Source organism: Electrona antarctica (genome assembly GCF_951216825.1).
Source record: "Electrona antarctica genome assembly, chromosome: 18".
NCBI classification, from domain to species: domain Eukaryota; kingdom Metazoa; phylum Chordata; class Actinopteri; order Myctophiformes; family Myctophidae; genus Electrona; species Electrona antarctica.
Window position 1 is genome coordinate 3,496,504 of NC_136799.1, and position 22,217 is coordinate 3,518,720.

A 22,217-nucleotide genomic window follows, 5' to 3' on the forward strand; every position below is an offset into this window, starting at 1 on the left:
ACCGTTTTTATGACTAGCGTGTGCGGGGTGCACACGCCAACGCCACGATGTCAGATTATGGCTGTGATAAGGTGAGGTTACGTCCATACAACGCACCCCGTTAGCTCCCCGTTTCGATTAGAAAGGAGAGGATGGGCCGTGGCTCAGCGGTCCAGGCACCTTGACTGGTAATCCAATCTGGCAGTGTGCCGCGGGTTCGTCTCCCGATCCCGACGGCCTTTACTGCATGCCACCCCCACATCTCTCTCCCCATTTCCTGTCAGCCTACTGTCTATACCTCCATTCAAAAAATATATAAATTAAAAGGCGAAAGCCACAAAAAACAATTAAAAAAAAAAGAGGATGGCACAGCACAACCATCTACTGTCCATCTAACTACTCTAATAGAACCTTGCGCTCTATAATGCTGTCCCAACACGCCTCCTGCTGGTGCAAAGATGACACTGCACCAGCAGTAAGGTTGACACGAACACACACATAAAAACACCTGGTATAGAATGCAAATTAAACAGATCTTAAAGCTCAAAACGTGTCGCAACGAGTCTGCTATTTTTTGCAGAATTACAGTACATTTCAAGCACAAACTCAATACAAAGGCTGTTAACTGTGAGTGGACGACCCAATTAAGCATTACACTTGTTTACACGAGGGTCCACCATGTTCAATTCATCAAAACATTTAGAGACGTACAAATAGACACTTCTATATAGACAAAGAAAAGAACAGGAATTCATCATAGGTTCTGAACCAATTAATTTTCAGTGGAATGACTGCCAGAGTGAGATCGTACATGGACTGTTTCCAGCAAAGAGATTTGGTGTGGAGGAAAAAGCAGTGGGCCAAGTATAGGTCAATGAACTGTGTATACTAGGGCTTAAGAAGTGCTTAACCCATTCTGGGCGGGAACCCCTTTTGGTGTTAGCATTAGGTTATGCTATAGCTATTGAAAAATAGCAGATCTACAAGCTCGTAGCGCGCCACCGAGTGGCGCGCTATGATCTTGTAGATCTGCTATTTTTGAAAAATCGAACCACTGACAGAGAAACATAGCTTTTTCAGAAAACTGTCAGGATGTAGAAGACATTTTTAGAATCTGATCTCAGCTCAAAATGGGTTAAATGTGTGTTAAAGGCTATAGTGTAATACCTGGATGAATACTTCAAAGTACAGCATGTTTTGTCTCGTAGTGTAATGTGCTTCACTGCCAGCCTGTTTGGTTTTTATGTTGTGTGTGGGAACTGCGGATGAAATCTTTGAATCTTTGGTGCATTTACATTGCATGCATTTGCAATGTCCATTATTATGCATTGTCCCGTCGAAATAAATAAAGAAAGTAAAAAGTACAGTAAAAGCTATATAGTGCAATACCTGGTTGACGACTTCAAAGTACAGTGCCAGCGTGGTGGTTGGGTCCAGTCCACAGATCTTCCACTGGCAGGTTCCTCCAGTTCCGATCTCCTGCAAAAACCAAAACCAAACGTTTCACAACCACGTCTCCACACTTCAATCTGTCAGGGAAATACATGAAAGCAATGAGGCACAATGAATCAGGCCTCACAACCGCTCCACAGCTGCTCTAAAATACACTGTAAAGCTCTTGGGAATCGGTGCTTTTTTTTTATATATATTTTTTTTTATCCCACGATTTTGTAACCCATTTTTCACCCATGTGTCAATTCGGTGCTTTTTTAAAACCAAATATGGTAACATGAATCATAGATGGTTTTTGATTATTATTACCATGACAATAATAATGTCTAACTGCCTGTGCATTGTGCACAGCCAAGGAGTAGTAAGTAGCCTTGACGAGCCATGGGGCCCATAGGGCAGGAGCCTATCTCCTGTTTCTGTAGCGTGAGGCAGCTTGATGTACAAGTACACCCCCTGGACATGACGCTAGTATGTCGCAGCCAAGGAAGTTCCTGTGAAAACGCATGGAAGATACCGAACGGTATGTGTTGCGTTACTTGCTTTAACCCATTTAGGCCTGACGTCGAAGTTTTCTGAAAAACCTTGTGTTTCTGTATCAGTGGTGCTCACTATTTCATGTCAAGGACCCCAAAGATTATGTGTAATATGCCTCCGAGGGACACACATTTATTACTGTACAGTAACTTACGTTCTCTGACACACAGGGGCCTTTAGCGTTGAGGGACACACATTTATTACTGTACAGTAACTTACGTTCTCTGACACACAGGGGCCTTTAGCGTTGAGGGACACACATTTATTACTGTACAGTAACTTACGTTCTCTGACACACAGGGGCCTTTAGCGTTGAGGGACACACATTTATTACTGTACAGTAACTTACGTTCTCTGACACACAGGGGCCTTTAGCGTTGAGGGACACACATTTATTACTGTACAGTAACTTACGTTCTCTGAGACACAGGGGCCTTTAGCGTTGAGGGACACACATTTATTACTGTACAGTAACTTACGTTCTCTGAGACACAGGGGCCTTTAGCGTTGAGGGACACACATTTATTACTGTACAGTAACTTACGTTCTCTGAGACACAGGGGCCTTTAGCGTTGAGGGACACACATTTATTACTGTACAGTAACTTACGTTCTCTGAGACACAGGGGCCTTTAGCGTTGAGGGACACACATGTATTACTGTACAGTAACTTACGTTCTCTGACACACAGGGGCCTTTAGCGTTGAGGGACACACATTTATTACTGTACAGTAACTTACGTTCTCTGACACACAGGGGCCTTTAGCGTTGAGGGACACACATTTATTACTGTACAGTAACGTACGTTCTCTGACACACAGGGGCCTTTAGCGTTGAGGGACACACATTTATTACTGTACAGTAACTTACGTTCTCTGACACACAGGGGCCTTTAGCGTTGAGGGACACACATTTATTACTGTACAGTAACTTACGTTCTCTGAGACACAGGGGCCTTTAGCGTTGAGGGACACACATTTATTACTGTACAGTAACTTACGTTCTCTGAGACACAGGGGCCTTTAGCGTTGAGGGACACACATTTATTACTGTACAGTAACTTACGTTCTCTGACACACAGGGGCCTTTAGCGTTGAGGGACACACATTTATTACTGTACAGCAACTTACGTTCTCTGACACACAGGGGCCTTTAGCGTTGAGGGACACACATTTATTACTGTAGAGTAACTTACGTTCTCTGACACACAGGGGCCTTTAGCGTTGAGGGACACACATTTATTACTGTACAGCAACTTACGTTCTCTGACACACAGGGGCCTTTAGCGTTGAGGGACACACATGGACCGATGGCTCCTGAGATCTTGATCTCTCTGGATGTCTGGACAGTGGACACAAACAAAGAGTCGGTCAGCATCAACAGAGGGAGGAGGAGGAAGAGTAAAGGTCTCCACATACCGGGCGCGAATCGGATGAAAATTCGGATTTTTAGCAGCGTTTCTCCATCGGTTTTCCGAAAAACACGGCCGGTGTGCAACCACCTTAAGAGTATGTCCGTCATTATCTAAAGCAGCGGTGATAAACTGGCGGCCTGCGGGTGATTTAGAGACCAAAAATAATCCACGATAGCGCTGCACGATTCGTGCTCAAATGTGAATCTGGATTTTCCTCCCCAAGAATTGCAGAGGAACACGAGATTCTCACGGAGGATTCTCACGTGATTCTCAGTTATTCCATGAAAATATATGTATTGTCTTCAGTCTGTAGTTGCTGAACATTAACTACATTCTAAATGTGGCGCCTGGAGCCACAACTACTGTGGCTTTAAACAGACAACATCAAAGTGCTTGACTTAAACCTCTCTTAACCCATTTTGACCTGAGATCAGATTCTAAAAATGTCTTCTACATCCTGACAGTTTTCTGAAAAAGCTATGTTTCTATGTCAGTCGTTCTTCGATTTTTCAAAAATAGCAGACCTACAAGTTCGTAGCGCGCCACTCGGTGGCGCGCTATGAGCTTGTAGATCTGCTATTTTTCAATAGCTAAAGCATAACATAATGCTAACACCAAAAGGGGGTTCCCGCCCAAAATGGGTTAAAGTATCTCTATGGTAGCAAAAACATAAAGAGTAAATAAAATGAATAGGACGCAACCTTTTGATTAATTGTGCAGCACTACCACGACCACTCTTGCTGTCGGGCAGAATCCTCACACCTCCATATTTCGACGTTTTATGTTTTTTGTCATAAGCCCAACTTGGTCATACTACAGCGTCACAGAAAAGTAGCCAAATAAATGTGCCACTTGCGTCTCACAGAAAAAAGGACGGACACGTAACATGGCACACGACTAGAGAGAGAGAAAGGACGGACACGTAACAAGGCACACGACTAGAGAGAGAGAAAGGACGGACACGTAACAAGGCACACGACTAGAGAGAGAGAAAGAGACCTTCACAAAGGACGGACACGTAACAAGGCACACGACTAGAGAGAGAGAAAGGACGGACACGTAACAAGGAACACGACTAGAGAGAGAGAAAGAGACCTTCACAAAGGACGGACACGTAACAAGGCACACGACTAGAGAGAGAGAAAGGACGGACACGTAACAAGGAACACGACTAGAGAGAGAGAAAGGACGGACACGTAACAAGGAACACGACTAGAGAGAGAGAAAGGACGGACACGTAACATGGCACACGACTAGAGAGAGAGAAAGGACGGACACGTAACAAGGCACACGACTAGAGAGAGAGAAAGGACGGACACGTAACATGGCACACGACTAGAGAGAGAGAAAGGACGGACACGTAACATGGCACACGACTAGAGAGAGAGAAAGGACGGACACGTAACATGGCACACGACTAGAGAGAGAGAAAGGACAGACACGTAACAAGGCACACGACTAGAGAGAGAGAAAGGACAGACACGTAACATGGCACACGACTAGAGAGAGAGAAAGGACGGACACGTAACATGGCACACGACTAGAGAGAGAGAAAGGACGGACACGTAACAAGGAACACGACTAGAGAGAGAGAAAGAGACCTTCACAAAGGACGGACACGTAACATGGGACACGACTAGAGAGAGAGAAAGGACGGACACGTAACATGGCACACGACTAGAGAGAGAGAAAGGACGGACACGTAACAAGGAACACGACTAGAGAGAGAGAAAGAGACCTTCACAAAGGACGGACACGTAACATGGGACACGACTAGAGAGAGAGAAAGGACGGACACGTAACAAGGCACACGACTAGAGAGAGAGAAAGGACGGACACGTAACATGGCACACGACTAGAGAGAGAGAAAGGACGGACACGTAACAAGGCACACGACTAGAGAGAGAGAAAGGACGGACACGTAACATGGCACACGACTAGAGAGAGAGAAAGGACGGACACGTAACAAGGCACACGACTAGAGAGAGAGAAAGGACGGACACGTAACATGGCACACGACTAGAGAGAGAGAAAGGACGGACACGTAACATGGCACACGACTAGAGAGAGAGAAAGGACGGACACGTAACAAGGCACACGACTAGAGAGAGAGAAAGGACGGACACGTAACATGGCACACGACTAGAGAGAGAGAAAGGACGGACACGTAACAAGGCACACGACTAGAGAGAGAGAAAGGACGGACACGTAACAAGGCACACGACTAGAGAGAGAGAAAGGACGGACACGTAACAAGGCACACGACTAGAGAGAGAGAAAGGACGGACACGTAACAAGGCACACGACTAGAGAGAGAGAAAGGACGGACACGTAACAAGGCACACGACTAGAGAGAGAGAAAGGACGGACACGTAACAAGGAACACGACTAGAGAGAGAGAAAGGACGGACACGTAACATGGCACACGACTAGAGAGAGAGAAAGGACGGACACGTAACAAGGCACACGACTAGAGAGAGAGAAAGGACGGACACGTAACATGGCACACGACTAGAGAGAGAGAAAGGACGGACACGTAACAAGGCACACGACTAGAGAGAGAGAAAGGACGGACACGTAACAAGGCACACGACTAGAGAGAGAGAAAGGACGGACACGTAACATGGCACACGACTAGAGAGAGAGAAAGGACGGACACATAACATGGCACACGACTAGAGAGAGAGAAAGGACGGACACGTAACAAGGCACACGACTAGAGAGAGAGAAAGGACGGACACGTAACAAGGCACACGACTAGAGAGAGAGAAAGGACGGACACGTAACATGGCACACGACTAGAGAGAGAGAAAGGACGGACACGTAACATGGCACACGACTAGAGAGAGAGAAAGGACGGACACGTAACATGGCACACGACTAGAGAGAGAGAAAGGACGGACACGTAACATGGCACACGACTAGAGAGAGAGAAAGGACGGACACATAACATGGCACACGACTAGAGAGAGAGAAAGGACGGACACGTAACATGGCACACGACTAGAGAGAGAGGAAGAGACCTTCACAAAGGACGGACACGTAACAAGGCACACGACTAGAGAGAGAGAAAGAGACCTTCACAAAGGACGGACACGTAACAAGGCACACGACTAGAGAGAGAGAAAGGACGGACACGTAACAAGGCACACGACTAGAGAGAGAGAAAGGACGGACACGTAACATGGCACACGACTAGAGAGAGAGAAAGGACGGACACGTAACAAGGCACACGACTAGAGAGAGAGAAAGGACGGACACGTAACAAGGCACACGACTAGAGAGAGAGAAAGGACGGACACGTAACAAGGAACACGACTAGAGAGAGAGAAAGGACGGACACGTAACAAGGCACACGACTAGAGAGAGAGAAAGGACGGACACGTAACATGGCACACGACTAGAGAGAGAGAAAGGACGGACACGTAACATGGCACACGACTAGAGAGAGAGAAAGGACGGACACGTAACATGGCACACGACTAGAGAGAGAGAAAGGACGGACACGTAACAAGGCACACGACTAGAGAGAGAGAAAGGACGGACACGTAACAAGGCACACGACTAGAGAGAGAGAAAGGACGGACACGTAACATGGCACACGACTAGAGAGAGAGAAAGGACGGACACGTAACAAGGCACACGACTAGAGAGAGAAAGGACGGACACGTAACAAGGCACACGACTAGAGAGAGAGAAAGGACGGACACGTAACAAGGCACACGACTAGAGAGAGAGAAAGGACGGACACGTAACAAGGCACACGACTAGAGAGAGAGGAAGGACGGACACGTAACATGGCACACGACTAGAGAGAGAGAAAGGACGGACACGTAACAAGGCACACGACTAGAGAGAGAGGAAGGACGGACACGTAACAAGGCACACGACTAGAGAGAGAGAAAGGACGGACACGTAACAAGGCACACGACTAGAGAGAGAGAAAGGACGGACACGTAACAAGGCACACGACTAGAGAGAGAGAAAGGATGGACACGTAACAAGGCACACGACTAGAGAGAGAAAGGACGGACACGTAACATGGCACACGACTAGAGAGAGAGGAAGGACGGACACGTAACATGGCACACGACTAGAGAGAGAAAGGACGGACACGTAACAAGGCACACGACTAGAGAGAGAGAAAGGATGGACACGTAACAAGGCACACGACTAGAGAGAGAAAGGACGGACACGTAACATGGCACACGACTAGAGAGAGAGAAAGGACGGACACGTAACAAGGCACACGACTAGAGAGAGAGAAAGGACGGACACGTAACATGGCACACGACTAGAGAGAGAGAAAGGACGGACACGTAACAAGGCACACGACTAGAGAGAGAGAGGACGGACACGTAACAAGGCACACGACTAGAGAGAGAGAAAGGACGGACACGTAACAAGGCACACGACTAGAGAGAGAGAGAGAGAAAGAGACCTTCACAAAGGACGGACACGTAACAAGGCACACGACTAGAGAGAGAGAAAGGACGGACACGTAACAAGGCACACGACTAGAGAGAGAGAAAGGACGGACACGTAACAAGGCACACGACTAGAGAGAGAGAGGACGGACACGTAACAAGGCACACGACTAGAGAGAGAGAAAGGACGGACACGTAACAAGGCACACGACTAGAGAGAGAAAGAAAGAGACCTTCACATTACAATCAGACCTTTATTTCCATTGTTCCAGCGAAGGCCATCTTAAAGGCTCCCTGAACGTCTTTGGTGAAAACTCTCTGGAAGGTTTGTTTAAAGAGCGACGTGTTGAAGGAGTCTGCCATGACCATGTACCCTCTGCACACAGAGAGAGAGAGAGAGAGAGAGAGAGAGAGCGAGACAAATCCAATTTTCAATACTGTAGCAAATGACAGGAAACCTTTTTATAACCGTTTTTTTTTTAAAACAATGCATCACGATCATATTATTGAATTGGTTTGATGTTATTTGGATGACCCTAAGTAAGGATCATAAAAAAAAGATTGAACGATTACCATTGCAATTTCTTTTGGGTCAAATCTTAGATTGACTGGCCTATATATCGATACATGTCTACAACTACCCAGTAGGATTATAGTCTAGATACCTACCCAGTGTGATTATAGATATCTACCCAGTGTGATTATAGTCTAGATACCTACCCAGTGTGATTATAGATATCTACCCAGTGTGATTATAGTCTAGATACCTACCCAGTATGATTATAGTCTAGATACCTACCCAGTATGATTATAGTCTAGATACCTACCCAGTATGATTATAGTCTAGATACCTACCCAGTGTGATTATAGTCTAGATACCTACCCAGTATGATTATAGTCTAGATACCTACCCAGTATGATTATAGTCTAGATACCTACCCAGTGTGATTATAGTCTAGATACCTACCCAGTATGATTATAGTCTAGATACCTACCCAGTGTGATTATAGATATCTACCCAGTATGATTATAGTCTAGATACCTACCCAGTGTGATTATAGATATCTACCCAGTATGATTATAGATATCTACCCAGTATGATTATAGATATCTACCCAGTATGATTATAGATATCTACCCAGTATGATTATAGATATCTACCCAGTATGATTATAGATATCTACCCAGTATGATTATAGATATCTACCCAGTATGATTATAGATATCTACCCAGTATGATTATAGATATCTACCCAGTATGATTATAGATATCTACCCAGTATGATTATAGATATCTACCCAGTATGATTATAGATATCTACCCAGTATGATTATAGATATCTACCCAGTATGATTATAGATATCTACCCAGTATGATTATAGATATCTACCCAGTTATAGATATCTACCCAGTAGGATTATAGATATCTACCCAGTATGAATATAGATATCTACCCAGTATGATTATAGATATCTACCCAGTATGATTATAGATATCTACCCAGTTATAGATATCTACCCAGTAGGATTATAGATATCTACCCAGTATGAATATAGATATCTACCCAGTATGAATATAGATATCTACCCAGTATGATTATAGATATCTACCCAGTTATAGATATCTACCCAGTAGGATTATAGATATCTACCCAGTAGGATTATAGATATCTACCCAGTAGGATTATAGATATCTACCCAGTATGATTATAGATATCTACCCAGTAGGATTATAGATATCTACCCAGTTATAGATATCTACCCAGTAGGATTATAGATATCTACCCAGTATGATTATAGATACCTACCCAGTATGATTATAGATATCTACCCAGTTATAGATATCTACCCAGTAGGATTATAGATATCTACCCAGTATGATTATAGATATCTACCCAGTTATAGATATCTACCCAGTAGGATTATAGATATCTACCCAGTATGATTATAGATATCTACCCAGTATGATTATAGATATCTACCCAGTAGGATTATAGATATCTACCCAGTATGATTATAGATATCTACCCAGTATGATTATAGATATCTACCCAGTATGATTATAGATATCTACCCAGTATGATTATAGATATCTACCCAGTAGGATTATAGATATCTACCCAGTGTGATTGGAGCAGCATTTCATCTCCAACAGGCCGGTCTGGTCCAGAGCACAGGCGTAGATGTCAATGATGTGGCCGTTGGTCGACGCTCTGTTGGCCAATGCCTCGTAGTGCTGGAGAACAAACACACACCCCCTTATTCGAACCTACCACTTATTTGAGTTTCACTTCTCATTTAGTGACATATGGTTTATCCTCTTTTGAGGTTGAAACACAAAGTGAAATAACATTAAAACTAAAAGCAGTTGAAAATAAATAGATAAAAATAAAAGAAAGTAATTAATACTCAGTTATTGTCCTCTTTGACACACACACACACCACACACACACCACACACACACACACACACACACACACACACACACACACACACACACACACACACCTCTCCAGTCCTCACCTTGGTGGCCTTTTTCATGAACTTGGCGCCGTCCTTCTCGATGTCGTGCCAGGAGCGGATGGGCGTCTTGAGCTCGTCTCCCACCACCATGCCGGGGCCCTGGGTGGCCGGGCCCCCGATGAACGTCATGATGCGAGAGCCCGTGTTGGGGAACGTACACTGAGGAAGAGCGTTACAGTACAGCGTTACAGTACAGTACAGCGTTACAGTACAGGAGCTTGAGCTCGTCTCCCACCACCATGCCGGGGCCCTGGGTGGCCGGGCCCCCGATGAACGTCATGATGCGAGAGCCCGTGTTGGGGAACGTACACTGAGGAAGAGCATAGAGCACCGAAGTCTGACGTCACTGTCAGTAGAGGGCACCAACACACAGGTTTGTGTATTTTTTTATTTGCATTGAAATCTCCATAGGGCGATTTGATGTCGCTTCATATAAGAACTGTGTTTGAAAAATAAACCGACCACCCCGGCCTTTCTGTCAGGGGAGTGGCTGTGCGTCGTTAATGATGTCCATTCATATTTGATACAGCCAGTTTCTAGAGAAAATGGAATTAATGTGACCGCAAAAGCCTTGAAACTACATATGAAGGCAATGTCGCTGAGCATATACGTCACGCCCAGCTGTCAACACATTGCGTTCCTGAGATTCCTCGTTGACGTAAGCTAAGCTGGTGGTGACTCGACTCGTACTAACCACGATACATTATATATCAATAAAATTTAAATTTAAATAAACGTAATTAACGTTCAGTTTCTGTTGTGCGACGGGCTGCGGGCAGAAGCAGCCTACCCGGAAATGTAGTCTCTGGGTTGTTTGGCTCGTTTCTAACGCTTATTTTGTTACTCTTTGGGTATATTTGTACATTTCCACCTTCAGTCGATGCTTCATATCCATATGAGTGAAAAGGCCGGGTGATCGGTTTATTTTTCAAACACAGTTCTTATATGAGGCGATCTAAAATCCCCCTATGGAGATTACAATGCTTATAAAAAAATACACGAACCATGGGACTGGCGCCCTCTACTGATAGTAGAGGGCAGTGACGTCAGGACTTTGGTGATCTATTACAGTGTGGGATTAGATCTGTGATGGCATCACAACAAACAAGTTCATCACCTCCTTGACTGATTCGAGTAACTGAGAAAATGAGCAACTTCCATTGAAAATTTCAACTTACTCACTTAATGAGTAAGTGAGGGTGTTCTGTGGCCTCTCCAGATGTCGTATAGCTTTATAGCTATACGATACCAGGGAGTTAGTTATGAGGTCTACAGCGATGGACAGAGCCACGCCCAGAGAGTTAGTTATGAGTTAACCTGCCTACAGCGATGGACAGGGCCACGACCAGATAGTTAGTTATGAGTTGACCTACCTCCAGTAGGTCTACAGCGATGGACAGAGCCACGCCCAGAGAGTTAGTTATGAGTTAACCTGCCTACAGCGATGGACAGGGCCACGCCCAGAGAGTTAGCTATGAGTTGACCTACCTCAAGTAGGTCTACAGCGATGGACAGAGCCACGCCCAGAGAGTTAGTTATGAGTTAACCTGCCTACAGCGATGGACAGAGCCACGCCCAGAGAGTTAGTTATGAGTTAACCTGCCTACAGTGATGGACAGAGCCACGCCCAGAGAGTTAGTTATGAGTTAACCTGCCTACAGAGATGGACAGGGCCACGCCCAGATAGTTATGAGTTAACCTACCTCCAGTAGGCCTACAGCGATGGACAGAGCCACGCCCAGAGAGCGCAGCGGTCTTTTGCCCTGGGTGACGGGCCAGGGGTCTCGCTGCAGCTCCCCCAACAGGTCAGTGAGGTTCATGTCCACTTTCTGGACCGGCTGCAGGAACCTGAGAACAGTCACGATAGAACATTACAGTAGGAGTGGAATGGCTTTATACAGCTTTTGTCCCCGCACGTCTCACATTTGCCAATGAAAGGAGAAATTAGGTCATATGTGCCTCAAATATGACGTAAATTTGTGGCAACACAAACATTAAATTCCATTGACAATGATAATTATGACAATGTGTCATAATTATGTAGACGAGCAAATCGGCTAACCAATCAGATAAATTAAGTTGTTCATGAGATGATGTATGATGATGTATAATGATAAGAACGCCCCTCATTTCACACGGGTGTGATTTTCTTTTGTCTGAAACGGAAGCCTGTGTGTTTCTGAACCAATTATGAGACGTAGCTCCGCTGCATCTGCCACACGTGGAGTGTGTTTGTTTACAACTGAGAGACAGATGGCCAGCAAAGCACGTTTGCTACTACGTGGCTTATTTCTAACCTATTATTATTATTATTATAATAACTCAGTTAACAGTTATTTTGACAGCCCTCTGTGAATACATCGCAGTGATACTGAAGTACTGGACAGTGACCTGCAGCACACATCTTATCTGTTCTGTCATATCAGGTGATCAATGTTGGAATCACAGCCCTTTTTATAGTTGCAACATGTTCCCCGATAGGCTTGCCAATTAATGTCCACACCCTGAACTTTGATCTCAAAGGTGTGGTTTCATTGTGAATCCAAAGCACTGAAGGGCAGAGGGAGGATTAGAGAGCCTATTTTACCAACACTATAGAGCGTCGCAGTCCCGCCTCCCTCGAGAGACCCGGAAAATAAATCCCTGTTAATTTTCCTCATAGACTTTTCAGAAAGTATTTATTTAAAGACGTTTACGCCGCGGACAAAGACAACTCTTGTCGTGACAAATCATGACAACAAACACAATTTTTCGGGCTGAACAAATAATTAGAAAGAAGAAGAAAACGGCAGGTTACAACACTTTTTTTTGTTTTGTTTTTCTTCTTTGTAATTATTTGTTTGGTCCAAAATATTGTGTTTGTTGTCATGATTTGTCACGACAAGAGTTAGCTTTGTATGACGCTTATAAGGTCTTTAAATAAATACGTTTTGAAATGTCTATGGGAAAAATGCATTGGGAACTATTTCCTGGGCCTGGCGTCGTCATGAAAGGGGGCAGGACTGCGACGCTCTATAATGCGGCCAATGCTGGCCCTGGGTAATAATTATACCCGAACTACCTGATCAATGTGACGAAATACGTCAGCAGGGATGTCCCGATCACGTTTTTTTGCTCCCGATCCGATCATTTGAATTTGAGTATCTGCCAATATCACAATAGTAATAGTAATATCATGATATGGATATCATTTTCATACTAGTAAGGATGTCACGATCACGTTTTTTTTGTTGTTGCTCCAGATCATTTGAAAATGACACGATCTGCCTGGACTTCCGATCACGTGATCGGATCATCCCTAGTCGTCACTTGTCAGTGCAAGTGGCTCAGAGCCTCTACCTGGTGACCAAAGCCTAATATCTCCCCCTGACCAAGGGGGGAATTCCCCTTTAGGCTATTGGGTAAGATGTTGTGTTTTACCTGTTAGAGATGGGCTGCTGGGGGGGCTGTGGTCCTCCCCTTCCCTGGGCTGGTGGTTTGGTTAGACCCAACATCTCCTACACACAAGACAATCAAACACACATTACAATAGGATCAACAGGTACAAGTAAACAGCATTTTCTCAAAGGTATTAGTCCAGGTATTCATGTGTTGGTCTACCTGAGGTGGCAGTAGGACTACTACACCTGGACTACAATATTGGAGCGTTTGCATTTAGGCTGTAAATTACTGACAGTGACCGGTACCAATAATCAAAATATTACAGAAGAAAATAGTGATCTACAAACTCTCTAACACATCATGAACCGACATGTTGTCAGCCGAGGTTTAGATTGTCATTGCAACAAGTACAACGAAATGAAAAGTGCCAACCGATCCATGTATCATAAACTAGAATATAAAAACTATAAAAGCTAATACAACAAAACACACTCAGTGGCAGCGGTGGCCGAACGGATAGCGGCGCGGTCTAGATACCGGAAGGTTCCCAGTTCGAATCAGCCGTCCGACACGTTAAAAATTACCACCGCTGAAATGCCCTTGAACAAGGCATCAACCACTACGATGAAATGTGTTCTATGAGCAGGGCCTGGCTGGAAACAAGTTCTTGAGCTTAGCCCAGATACCCTGGGTAAATATAGATTTCATTTCATTTCATTTCACACATAACCGTACTTCATGTTATTGCACAAATCCCTATTGCACATGACATATATTGCACAGTACACACTTAATTGCAGCTGTTATTGCACAAACCTCAATTGTACTTAACTGTACTTAACAAACATTTTTGTTTGTGTGGGTTTGTCTCCCAGCAGTGCTTGTAATATACACTGTATAGGCTCCAGTAAGGCCTGCCACTAACCCAACATCCGGGGAATCCCGCCCCGGAGTCTCTTTTCGTCTTCCACTTCGCAGTTCCGTGGACCTCTAACATTAACCCCCAACTGACTGCCGAGTGTGACCGTGGACCAGGCCTCTTCACGGAGCCCATCAGAAGTGTGACCGTGGACCCGGCCTCTTCACGGAGCCCATCAGAAGTGTGACCGTGGACCCGGCCTCTTCACGGAGCCCATCAGAAGTGTGACCGTGGACCCGGCCTCTTCACGGAGCCCACCTGAAGTGTGACCGTGGACCAGGCCTCTTCACGGAGCCCATCAGAAGTGTGACCGTGGACCAGGCCTCTTCACGGAGCCCATCAGAAGTGTGACCGTGGACCAGGCCTCTTCACGGAGCCCATCAGAAGTGTGACCGTGGACCAGGCCTCTTCACGGAGCCCATCAGAAGTGTGACCGTGGACCAGGCCTCTTCACGGAGCCCATCAGAAGTGTGACCGTGGACCAGGCCTCTTCACGGAGCCCATCAGAAGTGTGACCGTGGACCAGGCCTCTTCACGGAGCCCATCAGAAGTGTGACCGTGGACCAGGCCTCTTCACGGAGCCCATCAGAAGTGTGACCGTGGACCAGGCCTCTTCACGGAGCCCATCAGAAGTGTGACCGTGGACCAGGCCTCTTCACGGAGCCCATCAGAAGTGTGACCGTGGACCAGGCCTCTTCACGGAGCCCATCAGAAGTGTGACCGTGGACCAGGCCTCTTCACGGAGCCCATCAGAAGTGTGACCGTGGACCAGGCCTCTTCACGGAGCCCATCAGAAGTGTGACCGTGGACCAGGCCTCTTCACGGAGCCCATCAGAAGTGTGACCGTGGACCAGGCCTCTTCACGGAGCCCATCAGAAGTGTGACCGTGGACCAGGCCTCTTCACGGAGCCCATCAGAAGTGTGACCGTGGACCAGGCCTCTTCACGGAGCCCATCAGAAGTGTGACCGTGGACCAGGCCTCTTCACGGAGCCCATCAGAAGTGTGACCGTGGACCAGGCCTCTTCACGGAGCCCATCAGAAGTGTGACCGTGGACCAGGCCTCTTCACGGAGCCCATCAGAAGTGTGACCGTGGACCAGGCCTCTTCACGGAGCCCATCAGAAGTGTGACCGTGGACCAGGCCTCTTCACGGAGCCCATCAGAAGTGTGACCGTGGACCAGGCCTCTTCACGGAGCCCATCAGAAGTGTGACCGTGGACCAGGCCTCTTCACGGAGCCCATCAGAAGTGTGACCGTGGACCAGGCCTCTTCACGGAGCCCATCAGAAGTGTGACCGTGGACCAGGCCTCTTCACGGAGCCCATCAGAAGTGTGACCGTGGACCAGGCCTCTTCACGGAGCCCATCAGAAGTGTGACCGTGGACCAGGCCTCTTCACGGAGCCCATCAGAAGTGTGACCGTGGACCAGGCCTCTTCACGGAGCCCATCAGAAGTGTGACCGTGGACCAGGCCTCTTCACGGAGCCCATCAGAAGTGTGACCGTGGACCAGGCCTCTTCACGGAGCCCATCAGAAGTGTGACCGTGGACCAGGCCTCTTCATGGAGCCCATCAGAAGTGTGACCGTGGACCAGGCCTCTTCACGGAGCCCATCAGAAGTGTGACCGTGGACCAGGCCTCTTCACGGAGCCCATCAGAAGTGTGACCGTGGACCAGGCCTCTTCACGGAGCCCATCAGAAGTGTGACCGTGGACCAGGCCTCTTCACGGAGCCCATCAGAAGTGTGACCGTGGACCAGGCCTCTTCACGGAGCCCATCAGCAGTGTGACCGTGGACCAGGCCTCTTCACGGAGCCCATCAGAAGTGTGACCGTGGACCAGGCCTCTTCACGGAGCCCATCAGCAGTGTGACCGTGGACCAGGCCTCTTCACGGAGCCCATCAGAAGTGTGACCGTGGACCAGGCCTCTTCACGGAGCCCATCAGAAGTGTGACCGTGGACCCGGCCTCACAGAGCACGGCCTGGACCAGACGTGGACCAGCCCCCTCCATGGAGACCACCCTGTCTATCTCTCTTCTATTCTTTCTTCCTATGATTTCTTCCTGGATTTGTTTGGCGTTGAGGTCCTCGGTTCCTCGTTTGACACCAACCTGTATCAGTTTGGCGTTGAGGTCCTTGGTTCCTCGTTAGACACCTACCTGGATCTGTTTGGCGTTGAGGTCCTTGGTTCCTCGTTAATCACCTACCTGGATCTGTTTGGCGTTGAGGTCCTTGGTTCCTCGTTAAGACACCTACCTGGATCTGTTTGGCATTGAGGTCCTCGGTTCCTCGTTAGACACCTACCTGGATCTGTTTGGCGTTGAGGTCCTCGGTTCCTCGTTAGACACCTACCTGGATCTGTTTGGCGTTGAGGTCCTCGGTTCCTCGTTAGACACCTACCTGGATCTGTTTGGCGTTGAGGTCCTTGGTTCCTCGTTAGACACCTACCTGGATCTGTTTGGCGTTGAGGTCCTTGGTTCCTCGTTAGACACCTACCTGGATCTGTTTGGCGTTGAGGTCCTCGGTTCCTCGTTAGACACCTACCTGGATCTGTTTGGCGTTGAGGTCCTTGGTTCCTCGTTAGACACCTACCTGGATCTGTTTGGCGTTGAGGTCCTCGGTTCCTCGTTAAGACACCTACCTGGATCTGTTTGGCGTTGAGGTCCTTGGTTCCTCGGAACACGTAGCTCTTGGAGATTCCCTCGCAGCCCAGCTCGTGGACCTGGATCATGCGTCCGAAGGTGATGAGGCCCACCAGGGCAGCAGGGGGCAGCAGAGACAGGGACATCTGCAGGGACTCCTTCAGCGCCTGCAGGTCCTCGTCCTCCATGCAGGTGTCCACCACGTACAGGAAGACCAGGGGCATCTGGGGGCCACGCTGAGAGACAGACAGGCAGGCAGACAGAGATTGGATTTTTGAAACCTGGCCTGTGTTCAAATTACATTGTACATTACATGGTGATTACACCACAGTACATGGTTTAATTAATAATAACAATAACAAAGTATTTACCTGTACAACGTATTCTATAGTGGAGAACTGAGGCAGCAGCTCAGCTGGCTGGTTCACCTCAGAAATACCTGCATAGGTCGGAGGAAACTGGACACGCACGCACACAAGATTACTCCAAGTTTTTAATATATTATAAAGTGTCCATACATTTTTCAAAGCTGTGTGTGTGTGTGTCTCTCTCTACCTGGTTTCTTTGATAACAAAAGTTACAGGCCCACAGCTTGGTTCTGTAGTCCACCTGACTATAGAGACACACAAAGAGAGAGACGCTCAATTAAAATACACTCCATCGTCATGGAGAACAAAGACCAGAGATAGTTACTTTCAACGTCCACAAAACAAACCCACACAACAGAACAACATCAAGAATCAGAATCATGATCAATCAAAAGAGGAGATGTCACTTTGGCAGAAACAGAACAAAGTCTGCTTTGTTTGCATTGGTTTAAGTGGACTTTGAGAAGTGTTTCACTGTGCAATGTCAGCGAGGAGACTTTTGGATGATCAATTTCTAATCAACAGAGTAACTATTTAACATATCTCTCCCACCAATACAGTATTTGGATTGCATCATGGCAAGGTAACTAAAAACCCTTTCTCTGAACAGTAGAAAAGAACCATGGTTCTCAAAGTGGGGTCCTTGGGGGGTTGCAGGGGGTCCCCAGCAAAGTGGTGAACCCATTTTGACCTGAGATCAGATTCTAAAAATGTCTTCTACATCCTGACAGTTTTCTGAAAAAGCTATGTTTCTATGTCAGTCGTTCTTTGATTTTTCAAAAATAGCAGACCTACAAGCTCGTAGCGCGCCACTCGGTGGCACGCTATGAGCTTGTAGATCTGCTATTTTTCAATAGCTAAAGCATAACATAATGCTAACACCAAAAGGGGTTCCCGCCCAAAATGGGTTAATATAGCATCACAATCATTTGAACCACTTTATCCATGTATCTTTCTTTATCCATTGCTATTCAAAAATAGCAAATCTACATACTCACGGGGTGTCATTTTTTAACATGAATCTTCCATTATGGGGGTCCTGGCACAAAACATTTTCAGATGGGGGTCCACGGAAGAGTTTGAGAACCAGTGAACTACGACTACGCAACCCAAAGCTGTGTGTTTTAACAGCCCAGAGAGAGGAGTCACTTTAATCAGTGATTTAATCCCAGTTGCCTTCAACAAACAACAGCAAGAGATAGTAACAGTGTGGTAACAGTGTGGCTCTACAGGAGGTGAGGCAAGGCATCTACAATAGTGGTTTTCAACCCTGTTCATATCAAGGTCCATTATTTAGTCGGGATTTGAGCCACGGACCACCAGCTGATGACATTTAGGCTCTCAGACCTGAGATTTAGAATATTTTGTTATCATTGGTTGATTTTGTCCACAATTCCATGCTGTATTGATGTGGTACCATTAACATAGGTGAGACAACGGGCAAACGTTGATCAGAACAACAATTATTCTACATCCTCTAATTGTGTAAGACATCTTGCAAATTAAGTAAGCAGATGTTTAACAGTAGTTTAACTATCTAATGGTTGGTAATGGTCCATTCTATTTTAGCTGGGGACCACCTGGAACCCCCTCAAGGACCACTGGTTGAGAACCACTGATCTGGAACAAGGGTCTCTGAGACTAATCTTGCGAGCCCCGATCAACGCCAGATTTGTTGAAATGTAGAACAAAGAGAATTATCTCCTCACATATTATGAAATATCCATTGAGACCATTAGGGTTTTATGGCTGATCTACAAGGGAGCTTGTAAATCGGCTGTTTTCCCTGCACAACATGATGCTTCCATAGAAGACTTTTTGAGCGGCGATAGTCCCTCCTATGCACAGCGTTTATAGCACAGAATGTGCTCCGCTGATTGGCTGAGCACAGATTGGCTGAGCACAGATTGGCTGAGCACAGAATGTGCTGTATGATGATAAGATCACATGAGTGTAATTTTTTTCTATTCGATTATCATTCCGATTGGAGCATCCTTTGACAGCTGTAGCAGGTTAGGATCAGGTTAGGATCAGTAGTTAGGATTGCGTAGCCAGCCTTCATGTGCCTTTGCAATGCATGTTCCCCCAGGCAGATTAAGTCTGGCCCCTCTCAATGCATGTTCCCCCAGGCAGATTAAGTCTGGCCCCTCTCAATGCATATTCCCCCAGGCAGATTAAGTCTGGCCCCTCTCAATGCATATCACCCCAGGCAGATTAAGTCTGGCACCTCTCAATTGTGGGAGGGAGGACTTCACGGCCGAAATGGTGACAGCCAACCGGCCCAGTGTGGAAATATGGGGTGGGACACTGCGAGAAAAAAAACCTCTGAGAGGGACGAGACTAATATCCAAGCAGTGATATTAGTATCGCTGCTACGTAAGGCTAGGTGTGTGCGTTAGTTAGTTAGTACATATGATGCGTATTCCTGTTCCTACCACAGCGGGTTGAGCACGGCTCTGCAGGTGGCCCGGCTGCAGAGGACCGGTTCGTACTGGATGGGCGGCAGGTCCGGGCGTTCCTTCAGTGGCGTGAAGAGGGCTGCCACGGGGACCACCATCCTGGTGGCCTCCAGGCGGCTGGAGGGCCACACGTTCCAGCTGAAACGCACGCCGTCCTGCTCCTCGTTCTGGGCGATGTACTCTGGGAACGTGGACATGGCTGGAGGAGCGGAGGGGACACGGACACACACACACAGTGTCAATCCTCTGCGCTACAATTTTAGTGCCACACTACTACGGACAAATATCTAGAGTTGTCCCGATACCATTGTTTTCAGACCGAGTACAAGTACTTAATTTTTAGTTAGTTTTAGCATTCGTTCAGCCTAGTGTCAACTGCATGTTTTGGTACTCGGGTCAAAGTATCGGGGCCCGTTCAGAGTACGAGTACTTGAGGGTGGTATCGGCCCGAGTACCCGATACCGGTATCGGAACAACTCCGATTCAAGTAGACTAGTAACTAAAATGAATTCCAAAATGAACAGTAATAATCATAAGCGTCTCCCCTAGGGAGGTCTTCGCTGCATGTCCCACTGGGAAGAGACCGCGTGGCAGACCATGATGGACCATAAAGACAATGAACGCCTTGAAGTGCCTCGCACTCGCAAATGAATATGTTGAACCGAGTCAAACTAAATATCATGCCAGAACTCCTACAATTCCAACCTGCTTATCCCCCATTCAAATAGGATTCTTTTTTCTTTCTTTTTCCCCAGTTCAAAAGCAAATATTTGTTTTGGGGGGTCCCCAGTTCAAAAATTATTATTTTGGGGGGTCCGCAGTCCAAATTCAATTATTTTGGGGGGGTCCCCAGTTCATCATCATCATTTATTTAACTCACGACCATGATCACATGGTATGGAGCACAGATTCATAAAAGTATACAATACATTACACAATATACATACAGACATATCGAAAATATTCAAATAAGATTATTTTTGGGGGTCCCCAGTTCAAATAAGATTCTTGTTGGGGGTCCCCAGTTCAAATAATAATATTTTTGGGGGTCACGGCCAGAAAAGGTTGAGAACCACAGTACATTTAGATTTAGATCTATAGTGACTAAGATGTTTATATCTCAGTGTGCTTGATTAGAAAGAACATAACATTTTAAACCTTTTAATGACTAAGATGTAGGTAAGAACACAATGGTGACTGACTGACCAATACGTTTTTAGGCTTATTCACTATCAGTGATTCAAGAGTTAAGCTCATGATGACTAAGTTATTGCATATAACCAAACACACAAATTTGAAATTACTATTTCTGCTAACTGCACCATTCATTTACTACAACTATAATACATATTGTATTGACCTATAGACTATAGTTCTATTGGAAATCTCTCAATACATTGCTTTACAAAGTATTTATCTTTGCAATTTGAGCACAACAACTTGATGACGATGATGTAAAGTTTTCACACAGTCTGTTACCATTTCATTTGACACAGGAACTAAACTAAAGTCAAATTCTGATTTTAATTTCACAGCTTGTCAATAAACCATGGGATAATATATTAACTAGAAGTTATATGATGTTTGGGGTCAAAATGTTTGATGCCCAGTCAACCCAGGGCAAACTAACATTCATTATAGTTACAGACAGACAGCACACACAGTGAATTAAATTAACAGTATGACACGTTTATACGATAATACTTCGGGTCATTGTAAAAGTGTCTATTCATCATTCATTATCACTATAATGCTTGTTTAATATAACATTATTAATGTCACCAGGACAACTGTTAGTGTAACCTAAGCAGCTAGCCTACATCCCCAGTGATAGCCATTTAGCTAGTCAAAAATAACTAAATCCTCATTCCTTTTTTATCTAGACTTGACATTTCTAAATGAGACCTTCACATGGCCATGGAGACACAGCCTCTCCTCCGGCCATAAGTCATAACTTACAGGGTTAAAAATCACACCGACAAGAGAGTCAATATTTACCTGATATTCAAAGTGCTCCACTCCACTGACTGACTCCACTCTCTCTCTCTCTCAGTCACTCACTCAGTTCTCTGCTCTCTCTACCCCCATAGACCAAACACACTGATGAGGAACACAGGGAACCTT

At 46.0% G+C, this 22,217-nt stretch overlaps 1 protein-coding gene across 1 annotated transcript in view; it reads right to left on the minus strand.

Moving 5' to 3' along the window:
* sec23a (Sec23 homolog A, coat complex II component) overlaps positions 1-22,217 on the minus strand; it is a 56,753-nt gene extending 34,536 nt beyond the window's left edge. Inside the window, exons 1-12 of the mRNA XM_079527157.1 lie at positions 22,092-22,217; positions 20,070-20,292; positions 17,822-17,879; positions 17,638-17,724; positions 17,266-17,502; positions 13,749-13,825; positions 12,032-12,176; positions 10,329-10,487; positions 9,926-10,041; positions 8,058-8,181; positions 3,225-3,305; positions 1,369-1,458 (exon numbers count right to left, since the gene is read on the minus strand). Of these exons, the coding sequence (XP_079383283.1) occupies positions 1,369-1,458; positions 3,225-3,305; positions 8,058-8,181; positions 9,926-10,041; positions 10,329-10,487; positions 12,032-12,176; positions 13,749-13,825; positions 17,266-17,502; positions 17,638-17,724; positions 17,822-17,879; positions 20,070-20,290 (1,395 nt within the window). The 5' untranslated portion in view covers positions 20,291-20,292; positions 22,092-22,217. The remainder of the gene's footprint in view (positions 1-1,368; positions 1,459-3,224; positions 3,306-8,057; positions 8,182-9,925; positions 10,042-10,328; positions 10,488-12,031; positions 12,177-13,748; positions 13,826-17,265; positions 17,503-17,637; positions 17,725-17,821; positions 17,880-20,069; positions 20,293-22,091) is intronic.